This window comes from Macaca thibetana, chromosome 3 (genome assembly GCF_024542745.1).
Source record: "Macaca thibetana thibetana isolate TM-01 chromosome 3, ASM2454274v1, whole genome shotgun sequence".
Taxonomy (NCBI): domain Eukaryota; kingdom Metazoa; phylum Chordata; class Mammalia; order Primates; family Cercopithecidae; genus Macaca; species Macaca thibetana.
In genome coordinates this window covers 152,657,669-152,670,829 of record NC_065580.1, presented here as the reverse complement: position 1 = coordinate 152,670,829, position 13,161 = coordinate 152,657,669, and the positions used below count along the sequence as shown (strand labels likewise).

Genomic DNA, 13,161 nt, shown 5'->3' with positions numbered 1-13,161 from the left:
CTCAGCAAACAAGAGAAAGGATAGTCTTTTCAACCGTCTGGAAAAAACTGATTATCCACATACACAAAAAGTAAACATTGAATCACATCTCACACCATAAACCCAAATAAAATAGGTAACAGACCCAAATGCAAACCTTTAAAACTCTAAAACCCTTGTGACTTTAGGTGAGGCAAATCTTATATATGACACCAAAAGCAGGATCCATAAAACAAAACAAAACATCATAAATTGCACTTCCTGACAGTTAAAAAACTTCTGCTCTTTGAAAACCTGTTAGGAGAATGAACACACAATCCAAAGGCTCAGAGAAAATGTTTACAGATCACATATTTGATAAAGGACTTGTATCCAGAATATACAACAAACTCTCAAACTCAATAAGAAAATAAACAACCCAATTAAAAGTGAGTAAAAGGGCCGGGCGTGGTGGCTCACGCCTGTAATCCCAGCACTTTGGGAGGCCGAGGTGGGCAGATCACAAGGTCAGGAGATAGAGACCATGGTGAAACCCCGTCTCTACTAAAAATAGAAAAAATTAGCCGGGCGCAGGGGCGGGCGCCTGTAGTCCCAGCTACTCGGGAGGCTGAGGCAGGAGAATGGCGTGAACCCGGGAGGCGGAGCTTGCAGTGAGCCGAGATTGCGCCACTGCACTCCAGCCTGGGCAACAGAGCGAGACTCCGTCTCAAAAAAAAAAAAAAAAAAAAAAAAAAAAAAAAAAAAAAAGTGAGTAAAAGATTTGAACTCAATGCTTACTATGGGAGATGGAGAATAAACAGATGAAACGATGCTCAACATCACTGGCCAACAGGGAAATACAAATTAAAACCACAATTCCAGCTATCACCACTCACCTATTAGAGTATCTGAAATTAAAAAGACCAATCATACCAAGTGCTGGGGAGGATGTGGAATGTAAAACCATACAATCGCTTTGGCAGTTTCTTAAAAAGTTTCACATATGGCTACCGTGGCATCCAGCCACTTCACTCCTAGACATCTATTCAAGAGAAAGAAAAGCATTCATCCAAAGACTTGTGCACAATGTTCGGATCAGCTTTATCTGTAAGAGCCAACACCAGAAACCACCCAAATACCCACGAGCAGGTGAATGGAAACAAACTGTGGTACACTCATACACTGGAGTACCACGCAGCCATGCAAGAACTACCCATTGACAAACCAAACGACACAGGTGAATCTCAAAAATAATTGCACTGAGTGAAAGAAGCTACACAAAACGCACATATACGATTCCATTTGTGCAAATTACAGGAAATGCAAAGTAATCTGTGAAAAAAAAAAGCAGGCAGATCAGTGCTTGCCTGGGGATGAGGGAGGGCAGGGAGAGATGACCAAGAGGGAACCCAGGGTGTTCACTAGGCTGATTGTGGTGATGGTTTCACAGGCGTATCCGAGTGTCAAAACGTATCAAATTAAAATGTGTAGCTTACCGTCTACCAATTACATCACAATAAAACTACTTTTTGAGAATCATGAGGATGGTTCAGGTCCGGCTCAAATGCCCCCACCCTGCATTCCTCCTTGGGATGTCAGACGCCGGAGCTGGGGCAGGAGGGAACCTAGATGGGCGGAGATCTAGCCCTACTCACCCACTGGCCACGGGGTAGGCGAGGGACGCTCAGCAGGGGCTTCCCGCAGACCCAGGGTCTTCAAGCCCCAGAAGCCCCGATGCCACGGGGAAGAGGGGATTTGCCCACAGTGAGGGGCAGGGGCTGGATCGGTAGCTCCTCCCGGCCCGCAGGCCCCGCCCACACCCATAACCACGCCCTCAGCCTCCACCACCGCGTCCTCAGTTCCGCAACCACGCCCACAACCCGCCCACAGCCCCTGCGACCTGAGTCTTAGTACCGGCTCCATCTAAAGCCGCACCACCAGCTCCTCCTATGCCCCGCCCCATCTCTTCCAGGCCCCGCCCTCAAACCCCGCCCCCGCCTAACCACAAATCCCGTTCAGGTCTCCTTACATGCCCCGCCCCTTCCCCGCCCACGCGGGAATCGACACAGCCAGTCTCCGCCTTTCGTCCCGCCCCTCCCTCCAGGCCCCGCCCCTCCCCTCGCCAGCGCAGGCCGGAGCCGCGGCCTCCCCAGCCAGTGGTCGCGGGCGCGGGCGCAGGGGCAGCAGGGTCGCCACCGCGCCAGGGGTGGAAGCGGGTCTGGCGGGCTCCGAGAGACCCGGGAGCAGCGCGCAGAGCAGCCTCCGGCCGCCGCCGCGCAGGTAAAGCCCCCGCCCAGCCCTGGGAGCATGGATCCCCCACCACCCGTGACCATCCCCCCGCCGCGAGCGCTCGGGTCTCGGGGGTCGCAGGTTCCGGGGGTCCTAGGGCCGGAGGGTCTAAAGGCTCGAGGTCCCGGGGGTCCGAGCCCCTCCCGGCCGGCTCCGCGCGCGGCCCCGCCGTCCACGCCCAACGCGGGCCGCGCGCACAGGGCTTGGCTTCTCCGTTTTCTCCGCTTCTTTCTTCAGGCAGTTGAAAGAAAAGGCGCGGTTCTGCGCGCGGTGCGAGCCGCGGCTGCTTTAGGGCTGGCAGGGAAAGGCTTGCTGGGTTATTACAGTTTTTAGGGATTGTCGGAGTCAGCCAGGCGTTGGCTGCGGGAGTAGCCCCTGGCGCGCGAGCGCCCGCTGGTGCCCGGCCACGTGCCCGTCTTGACCCGCGCTCCAGGTTTGGCAGAATCTCCAGCCGTCCCCGTCCTCCTGGCATCCACCCTGAGGAGGGGCTGGGTGGTCCCAGGCCGCCGCCACCCCGCCACCCGGCCTTTGGTCCCCAGCGGTGTGGGAGGTGGCCAGGGCTGACCGCAGTGACCACCGACTGCGCCACACGGAGCCCCCTGGCAGTGCCAGCTCCTTGCACTTGTGGGACGCTCCTCCCGGGCGCATTGGGAGTCTCCAGAAGTAAGTTACAGGCAGAGCTGTTTAAGGAGGCGTGCTCCCCATCCCAGACCCTTCGGCGGGCCCTGGACAACCTCCCCACCAGTGGACGCGTTTCCCAGATGACTGCAGCAGGCAGTGCTGACCACCCTCCTTCCCTCTTCCCTCCCTCCTGCGTCTTCCCTTTCAGAGCTGCCAGAGTGGAGTGCACTGCTTCTCCCAGCCCGGCAGGATGGCGGGTTCTTGTCTGGTTGGATAAGGCCTTGCAGCAGAAAAGAGCTCCATCTCCAGGCCTGAGCAGAGGCGCGCATCTCCCCATTCCCAGGCCAGCTCAGGATGGGCACCGTGCGCCTGCCTCGCCCCTCCCTCCTGCTGGTCTCCACCCGGGGGTCTTGTCTCTTCCTCCTCTTCTGCCTGCGCCTGGGCGCCACCTGCCCGCAGCCCTGCCGGTGCCCTGACCATGCAGGGGCTGTGGCTGTCTACTGCAGCTTGCGGGGCCTGCAGGAGGTCCCCCAGGACATCCCGGCCGACACCGTGCTCCTGAAGCTGGATGCCAACAAGATCTCCCACCTCCCGGACGGGGCCTTCCAGCACCTGCACCGGCTCAGGGAGCTGGATCTGTCTCACAACGCCATTGAGGCCATTGGCCCCGCCACCTTCGCGGGCCTGGCGGGGGGCCTGCGGCTGCTGGACCTGTCCTACAACCGCATCCAGAGGATCCCCAAGGACGCCCTGGGCAAGCTCAGTGCCAAGATACGCCTGTCCCACAACCCCCTGCACTGTGAGTGTGCCCTGCAGGAGGCCCTGTGGGAGCTGAAGCTGGACCCCGACTCTGTGGACGAGATCGCCTGCCACACCTCAGTGCAGGAGGAGTTTGTGGGGAAGCCTCTGGTTCAGGCTCTGGATGCAGGTGCCAGCCTCTGCAGCGTCCCCCACAGGACCACAGATGTGGCCATGCTGGTCACCATGTTCGGCTGGTTCGCCATGGTGATCGCCTATATCGTGTACTATGTGCGCCACAACCAGGAGGATGCCCGGAGGCACCTGGAGTACCTGAAGTCTCTGCCCAGCGCCCCTGCCTCCAAGGACCCCATTGGCCCGGGGCCCTAGCGCCTGTTCCAGCAGACCCCCGCCGATGGCTGCTGTCACTTCTGTAGTAGGTGGTAACTGATGATGCTTTTGCTATTCCCTGAGGCAGGTGTCACAGCCATGTGTGCTGTGCTCCCCACTGTTGCCCTCGGGCACAGCAGCACCTCCAGGCTGGATGGTTTTGCCATCACATCCGTGTGAAGGATGAGGAACCTGAAGCTTAGTGAAACAGAAAGACTGCCTGTGACACCATCAGGAAATGATCCCAATGGGACTTCAACCTGGGCTGTCCATCGTGACATTCCGCCTCCTTCCACCACGCGAGCCTCTCCCACACAGGGCCCGCAGGCTGTGGATATGCACGCAGAGGACACGGGGTGCTCCACAAGTGTGAGGGTTCACGAGAGGGGGCTCGGGTTCAGGTTCACCTGCTGAAGGCGCTGATAAGTCCTGTGCTGAGGAGCTGGCTTGCCCTTGTTTACCTACAAAGTGCACTGTAGGTAAACATGAGCCTTGTTCCACTGTTCCAGGTACATTGGAACATGAGCCCTGTTTCCAGAGCAAAGTAACAGAGACCAGGTTTTTCTAGAGCACTAAGTGGGATGTGTAGCTCAAACAAACTGCCCTAAGCTTTTTGTTCTCACAATGTTTGAGCAACCCTAGTGCCAAAATTTCAGTCCAGTAACGGGGTGAACAATATGGAGAGAGACCTGGGAAAAGTCCAAGGTAGCTTGCCTAGGGGAAGGCAGCAGCCACATATCTGGGGCCCTGCCTGCTTCCTGCCCCTCTGGCTGTGCCTGTTGTGGGAGGCCCTGCCCCGGGGTGATCTTGGCTCACTGCAACCTTCGCCTCCCAGGCTCAATCACTTCTCCTGCCTCAACCTCCTGAGTAGCTGGAATTACAGGCACCTGCCACCATGCCTGGCTAATTTTTGTATTTTTAGTAGAGATGGGGTTTCACCATGTTGGCCAGGCTGGTCTCGAACTCCTGGCCTCAAGTGACCCGCCCGCCTCAGCCTCCCAAAGTGCTGGGATTACAGGTGTAAGCCACCACGCCTGGCCCTGTGCCTTGCTTTTTCTACTAAGATATAAAACAGCTTTTTCCAAGGCCAGGAGTACTGGTGATTGATGTTTCAAGGCCAATCAATGGGATGCTTCATTTTCTCCAGCAACAGGAACTCTCTCTTTTCACCTTTGCTGCCAGGAATCTCAGAGATAATTTAGTATTCAATTTACTTACCTTAACATTCAGGTTAGATGTTACCTCCACCTATATGATAGTAATTCTTAATTTTATTTTTTGTCCTTTTTATGAGTGTTTATATTTTAAAGTACTTTATTTTTTGGGGGGGTGCAAATGAGTGATCAGTGTACATTGTGTGTAGACTGAAGTGTAGGTATGTAGAGATGCTTCACCAAACAGATGCTTAAAAATGATTGGAAGTTGAGGGTGGTTTGTGTTTGGAAAGCGTCAGGTGACTTGGAAGGTGAGAGCCTGACCAGGGTGTGTGCAGTACGAGTCACAGGAGCGTCTGTGTTGTGAGGTGCTTGGTAGGCTTTGCTCTGCCCACCGTGCAGACGTGGGGGTAGGTGAGGAGCCTGGCCCAGTGTGTGAGTGGAGGCAGCCCCAGGCCCCGCTTGCTTCCCTCATGCCACGCTGCCTGAGTGTCGCCGTGCTCGGAGGATAGAGACCTCCACGGAAACTGCCAGCGCCGCTCACCCTTCCAGCGAGAGCTAGAACCAAGTGCCAGCTCCCGGGAGCGCACCCATGCTGGTCGCGTGGTCCTCAGGGTCCGGACAGAGCCAGCAGGTGGCGGAGTGTCCGGTTCCACTGTTTGGAGGAAGCGGGCGCTGACACAGCAGAGTGTCCTGGGCCTGCGGGGGTTTCTATCCACAGGCCAAGTGGCTGAAAGCATAGGATAAGGATGTGTGGGTGAAGAACCGGTGCCATCCCTGGCTCTCTGATGGATGCAGGCGGGGCAGGTGAACTGTTGCTGGCCTAGCCTGCAGGCCTGGGGTCACATGGTGATTGGCGTCCTCCTGCCACCCCTTCTCCATGCCAGGGTGCCTGTGGTGGGTTTGCCCGGCCTGCGTGACCCCAGGTCCCAAGGAGAGTGTGGACTGAGGCCTGGGTGGTGAAGGCAGGGCCTCTCCTCAGCCCTGCGTCCTGTGAGTGCCAGCCAGTCCCATCTCACATTTTGGGGGGCCCTTTCCCTGCTGCCAGGGGACTCTTCACTGGCCCTTACCCTAGAATCAGCCCAGAGCCTGTACACCACCCAGACGTGGCCCTTCAGGAGGTGCACAGGGCAGGGGCAGGCCCGTCCCTCCCTGCCCCAATTGGCTGGGCTGCCCCAGCCCGGGATCTGGCCTTCCCCTTGGTGAAGGTCTGCTGGGCCCTGCCCACCTCCTGTTGGAAGGGGGAGAAGGGGAGAGGACCAGGAGGACACCAGAGGTCCCGTCCCTTGCACTGTGAGCTCAGTCAGGTCCATAAGCTGCCCACCGTCCTGGCCTTACTGTGCCCCCTGCCCCACTGACATAGGGGGAAACACCTCCCCTCTAAGGAAGGCCATAGAGACCCCAACACTGTGGGACCCCAAAGGTCCTTCATGCTCATTGGAGCTCCCACCCTAGGTGCTTGCAAGTCCTCAGCTCTCCGGGGGTACAGCCCTCCCCTTCCTGCCCTCCCCTCCCGTCGCATCTTGTGACCTCTTGACTGGCGGGGCCTGGAGCCCATGATGGACACTTGCTGAAGGAGGGGCAGCAGAGCACCCTGAGATGACATCGCTGCCTGGCCCCAGAGCACCCCACCTCTCCCCGTGCCTCAGTCTTTGCAGCCCACATGTGAGCATACGCACCCCGGGACCTGCTGCCCGCTGGGACGCCCAGGCCAGATCAGCCCCTCTGCCTCCACGCTGCACTGACTGCAAGAGTTTCCCACATCTGCAGAGGCCGTGGGCTCAGCCCCACACCAGCCAGGCCACCAGCGTTGACAGCAGTGAGGCGGGGACAAAGGGAGTGTCTCAGTTCAACCTGTGGACATAGTGGAGGTCTCCGCCTTGTGAGACAAGGCAAGGGGGAGGGGAGAGGCAACTGGGGGGATTCGGTGACTACTGGGCCACCAGGGAGCCAGAATCTTCCAGCCAGACTGGCAGGGCGGGACTTAGCTTCCTGATGCCGGCCGTTCACCACCCTCACCCCTGGAAGCTCCCTGGGCATCATGGGAGGCAGAGCCTGAACCCCAACCTAACCCTAATGCTAACCCCTAAACCAACCCTCGCCCTAACCCTAATGCTAACCACTAACCCAACCCTCACCGTAATTCTAACCCCTGATCCAGCCCAATCCTAACCCTAATGCTAACCCCTAAACCAACCTTCACCCTAACCCTCATGCTAATCCCTAACCCAACCCAGCCCTAACTCTAAAGCTGACTCCTAATCCTAGGAGAGGAGCCCAGGCTTGGACCCCTCCCCCTGCTAGTTTCCTGTTGGACTTTGGAGCCCCAGATGCCTGCTCAGAGGCTCCCTTGTGCGGGGCGGGGTCCAGCAGTGGGGGATGAGCCCGGAGCCATTGTAACCACCAGCAGAACCATCCTGATCCACAGGGCCGTCCCTGGTGGGGTGAGGCTCCCTGGGGCAGGAAGGCCACCAAGGGCAGGGAGACTCCCAGGCCCACTCACGGCGTAGGCACCACAGGAGCTGGCTGGAGGCCACAGGGGTGCAGGGCATGGGCCTGCTGGGGGTTGCGTGGCAGACAATGGGGTGTGGGGTATGCTGGCAGCTGTGGGTGAGTGAGGAGCCTCCTCTCGTGAAGGGCCCTGGGGAAGAGGAATCTGGCCCTAAGAGACCCCCGCCTCCTCTGCAGGGGCTGCCCGCAGGAGGAGAACCTGGGGCCCCCAGCCTCACCTACAGGGAGGGTAGATGAGAGTTGTAAACCGCACATGAGGCTGGGCTAAACCTGGACGTGTGTTTCATAACCGAAGCAGCCAGGAAACTGGCTCTGCCCAGAGCTCATCTGGGCAGGACATGGGGACGAGTGTCCAGGCTGAAGGCAGGACCCGGCCAGCAAAGGGTCATTCCACATTGAGCTCCACAGCTAGTCATATTCTGTGGAATGTGCGGACGTCCACAGCCCATCAGACAGGGTCTGGAGTGGGGGTGCTGTCTTGGGCAGCTCTTCCCAAGGGTCTGCAAAATCCCAAGGTCACCAGAGCCAAGGCAGGAAGGCAAGGAGCCCGGCTTCTAAGGAACTCTGATCAGGTGTGGCCCATGGCTGGGAGGCAGCTGACTCCATGGTGCATAGCACAGAGGGCGGCCCGGAGTCCTGGACACTCCTGGCATGTCCCCTCGTGGGGGATGTGGGGACTTGGCTTAGGTCTCGTCTGGCTGGCCTTCCTGGACCGCAGTGGCCGGGAGCTTAAAACCATGACCCCAGGCTCCCTGCAGCTGTTCTCGATGGGATTTCGGTTCTCCAGTCAGATGCGTTTACGCAGGACTTGGATCCTGAACTGTGTAACCTGGAGAGGGAGGTGTGAGCGGGCCATGCTGCTGGCCCAGACTGTGCCGGTCTCTAATTCTGTTGTCCTCGCAGCCCTTCTGTGAGCCCTCAGTAAAGCTCTTCATGCTTCAGTCAGCAAGTGTGGATTCTGTTGTCTGCAACTCTGCAGCCTGGTCCAAACCCCAAGCCTCCCCCTTCCCCAGACCTTGCAGTGCCGTGGAGCTGAGGGACCTGTGAGTCCACAGCTGTGGCCCCAGAAGGGCTACAGGAGCGGAACCTGTGTGAGCTCCACAGAGGGTGCAGAGCCGGCTTGTGCAGTTTCCAGCAGGCTAATGACAGTGGATGGTTAAATGTAGCTCCTGACAGCCAACTGTTAAGGTTTCAGGCATTTTTGCACCAGGTGACGTCATGATGGCAGCCTGAATGTGACCATGGCAGCAGTCTCTACATCAAGGAAACTGGCAAATGTCAACACACCGGGTGCCCCCACTCCTGTCCCCCCGAGGCTGTCAGCATCTTCCAGCCCACACTGCCGGGGTGGGGGGGAGCTTGTTGTGTGGCCGCCTCCCAGGCTGCGGTGAGGGTCTCCAGAGACCACCGTTGTGCAGGCTTTTGGTCAATAGCAGGGTGTGGTGCCCACGCCAGCGGGACGCATTCTCTGTGTGACCTCCACACCCCAGGTCAGGATGTGATTTGCTTCTCCAGGGCTGTGACTCACTAGATCCACCTCCTGCTGGTGCATGGTGGCCCCTGACAGCCCAGCCCCCACCTCCAGGCCCCAGCCTGCCCTAGGGTCACGGGTGCTGGCCTGTCCATGCTGTCCTCCTGACCACCTGGTGCTCCTGGCCACCCTGCCTGCCCCCATCTCTCCTCAGGACAGCTTGGCTGCCCCCACCTGCTGGCCCCTGCTGGCCCACCTGCTTCCCAAGCCTGCCCTGCCCCTCAGCTCCTGCCTGCAGCGACTCCCACCTGTCACGGAGCCCCCCTGCAGCACCACCAGGCCCTGCCCTTTCCCAAGCGGAGGGATGGGTCTGAGAGTGCTGTACCGGGCTCCATTCGCCTCTTCCTACTGTGATCCATGCCTGCTTGACCCGGCTTCCCATCCTCACACCTGCCTACGTTCTCCCTCCAAATGAGTAAAAGCAAATCCCAGACCTCAGGGGAAAAAACAAAAACAAAACAAACAAAACCTATCTGTAAATATAAGCAGGAACCCTTCACACATGGGGCCTCTTTTTTGTTTAAATATATAACCACAAAACCACCATCCACCTGAAAATGACATTCCAGCAGTTCCCGAGTCTTCCTCGCTCGGAGCTCACATCTCCCTGACGGTCTCGTTGTATTTTCCGGGTTGGCTGGAATCAGTCTCCCCAGTGTTCCTCCAAGGCCACTGGCTGAGGCCTCTTAGGTCTCTTAGCTTATGGGCCCCCGTTTGTCTGCTGTTGGCTCCCCTCTGGGTGGTTCTGCTGAAGCAGCCTGGCCGCTGGCCCAGGGACACCCTGCCTGGATTCTTCGGCGCCACCACGCGCCGTGCACACCCCTCTGTGAATGCGTGAGCACACTGGATATCCCGCAGGGCTTGCTGACCGCACTCTCCTGTGGGCTGTGAGTCTTCAGTTGTCTCCCGGGGACGTTTACAGCCACTGTTCATTCACCGGGTGGTTGAGCAGGATCCGCTGGTCCGTGAGCCCTCTTTATTTGTTAGCTAGAATCTTCCAGGAAGAGCATCCGTGCCTCTCTCCTTGTGCCTGGTTCCTGAGGGACGGCGGGAGGGTCACCGGCTACGCTCCTTGATTCACCAAGGGCAGGGTGAAGAGCTGCCTCCTCTAACGGTGACAGTCATGTTGTAAGCATCATCTTCTGTGGCTCTAAACACATTTGGTGGCCTTACTTTCCCTGATGCAGCCACTGTGTCCCATCTGTGACCAGTGGCGCCTCTGCATCTGCTCTGTCTTTATGACCAGCCCTGGTTGTCCTCGCAGCTTCGTGGCTCTTGGGTGGGACAAGGGGTTCTTGTCTTGTCCCCTCCTGCCCTGGCCCTGGGGAGCCCTGATTCCTTTCAGGAAGAGAGGCATCCACAGCCTGGACCTGACAGGTGCCCACCGTGACCCAGCCCTGCCCCTCAGGCCTGCCTGGTCTGTCTCCTTGAAAGATCAAACAGCCTGTGGGCTCCCATGGATGCTTCCTGTGGCCCTGGGCTCAAGTGCTGCCCTCCCACTCTCACCTGGGTGTAGCCACTGGAGTGAACCAAGCCCTTGGTGTGCCGTAGCTTCAGCATTTGTGCTGTTGTTTCAGATCGACTTATTTATTTTTGAGATGGAGTCTCACTCTGTTGCCCAGGCTGGAGTGCAATGGCGCGATCTCAGCTCACTGCAACCTCCGCCTCCTAAGTTCAAGTGATTTTCCTGCCTCAGCCTCCCAAGTAGCTGGGATTATAGGCACTTGCCACCACACCCGGCTAATATTTGTATTTTTACTAGAGATGGGGTTTCACCGTGTTGGCCAGGCTGGTCTCAAACTCCTGACCTCTGGTGATCTGCCTGCCTCAGCCTCCCAAAGTGCTGGGTTTACAGGCGTGAGCCACTGTGCCCAGCCCAGATCTACTTGTGTACATTTTAAAATATATAAAACTATATATTTCACAAATATGTCACACTGGATAGGTATCTTCCGTTTTCATTTACTTCTATTGTTTTACCTTTAGAATGTTTTTCCCTAAAATGAAAAAAAAAAAAAAAGTTCTAGAATCTTTATTTCCAACGTTTGTAACGTAAACCTTTCCAAAAATTATGCCAGTTGTAGGTTGATTTGTTTACTGAGCATTTTCATGTAATTTAATACCTGGAGGTCAAGTAGACCTTCCTAAGTAGTTTTACCTAGTAATTATTTAAGATTCTCTTGTAACTCTTGTCATTTATTAAAAAGGGCTGCACTGGCAGCGCACGGTGGCTCACGCCTGTAATCCCAGCACTTTGGGAGGCCGAGGCGGGTGGATCACTTGAGGTCAGGAGTTTGAGACCAGCTTGGTCAACATGGTGAAACCCCATCTCTGCTAAAAATACAAAAATTAGCTGGGCATGGTGGCACATGCCTGTAATCCCAGCTACTCAGGAGGCTGAGGCAGGATAATCGCTTGAACCTGGGAGGCGGAAGTTGCAGTGAGCCAACATCATTGCACTTCAGCCTGGGTGGTAGAGCGAGACTCTGTCTCAGAAAAGAAAAGAGGAAGAGGAGAGGAAAGGAGAAGAGAAGGGAAGGGAAGGGAGGAGAAGGGAGGGGAGGGGAAGGGAGGGGAGGGGAGGGGAGCAGAGGAGGGGAAGGGAGCAGAGGAGGGGAAGGGAGCAGAGGAGAGGAGGGGAGCAGAGGAGGGGAGGGAAGCAGAGGAGGGGAGGGGAGCAGAGGAGGGGAGGGGAGCAGAGGAGGGGAGGGGAGCAGAGGAGGGGAGAGAAGAGAAGGGGTTGCATTGGGATTTTGATTGGAATTGCATAGACACTCCATATTAACCTGGGGCATTTTACAATGCTAGGACATCAGTTTGAAGATTTGTCTAAGTCTTTGTGTCCTACAGTCTGATTTTGTTTATTTCTAGGGCATGTGGACTGTGTTAACCAGGTCCTCTTTCCTGTATGACTCGGGGAAGGGGAAAGTGCCGGTGAACTTCACATATGGTGAAAGACCCAAGGTTTTATGGGCCCGGAGTAAGGAGGAGGACTCTTCCCAAATGGTGGCTAATTTCTAGAAGCTTGTTAGTTAAGAAGTTTATTTGGAGGTGATAAGCATGTTGTTGGGAAATGATCTGGCTTACATGTGCTATGTATGATCTATAGTTACATGTCCTATGTAATGTTAAGGATTGTCTGTACTGGGTGACACTCACACTCTTGAGAACTGGGTTTGTGGATTTTGGCCTGGCTGACATATGACAGGTTGTCACGACAGTTCATATTCTTGCTTAATATTCATGCAGGGCACAATTTAACGTATAATAATACATAAACGTACAATGTGTGACTAAACACATAGTACATAATTAATGGGGAAAAGTGGCAATGCAAAAATGTTCATGGTTGTCGTAATAATTTATAGGAGTTTTTCCAATACTGACATGGCAGTTAAAATTAATTAATTGTACCTCAAGTATGAATGTCAGGGGGTAAAGAAGAATCACAGCTTTAGGTACCAGTGGTGGAGCAGATGGCTTCTTCCTTGAATTGGCCTAGGGAGGAGTGCTCTCCATTTTTGGTTCACAAGACCAGAGTCACATAAATATACCACACGGACTTCTTCCTTTCAGTAGCTGGTCTTCGATTCAGCTAGTGAGTGGTATTGAAAGGAGAATGAGAGGGAAATACATAACGGATGCTGCCTGACCAAACATAATGAAAGGCTGTTCAATGGGCTGACCCCCAATCCACATGTGTGTGAGAAGATCTGCTCCTAGAACTCAGATAGACATTAGCTGCATGGTGGAATATTATGGGTACTCCATTGTTTAGACAGGTGAAGTATTGGGAAAATGGCCAGGATGAGAACAGAGAAGACAGGGGCTAGAATTCCTCCTGAGGTATTGGGATAGAGCATGGGGTTGATGTGTCATTCTGGTTGGATGTGAGGTGGTGCGTTAGGGGATTTGCTGGGGTATAATTATCTAGGTCTCCTAGTAGGTCAGGTTAAAACAGGACTCCAA

General features: G+C 55.8%; 2 protein-coding genes across 2 annotated transcripts in view; one reads left to right on the top strand and one right to left on the bottom strand.

Moving 5' to 3' along the window:
* The window catches only part of CFAP410 (cilia and flagella associated protein 410), a 413,721-nt gene that overhangs the window by 103,158 nt on the left and 297,402 nt on the right, over window positions 1-13,161 (bottom strand). The window lies entirely within an intron of this gene.
* LRRC3 (leucine rich repeat containing 3) lies at window positions 2,069-5,411 on the top strand. The gene is made up of 2 exons (XM_050784500.1): window positions 2,069-2,238; window positions 3,077-5,411. The coding sequence occupies exon 2, from the start codon at window positions 3,223-3,225 to the stop codon at window positions 3,994-3,996; it is 774 nt and encodes a 257-aa protein (XP_050640457.1). The 5' UTR covers window positions 2,069-2,238; window positions 3,077-3,222; the 3' UTR covers window positions 3,997-5,411.

What these genes read in the sequence shown, in the direction of transcription:
- LRRC3 (XM_050784500.1), top strand. Translation starts at nt 3,223, where the DNA reads ATGGGCACCGTGCGCCTGCCTCGCCCCTCCCTCCTGCTGGTCTCCACC.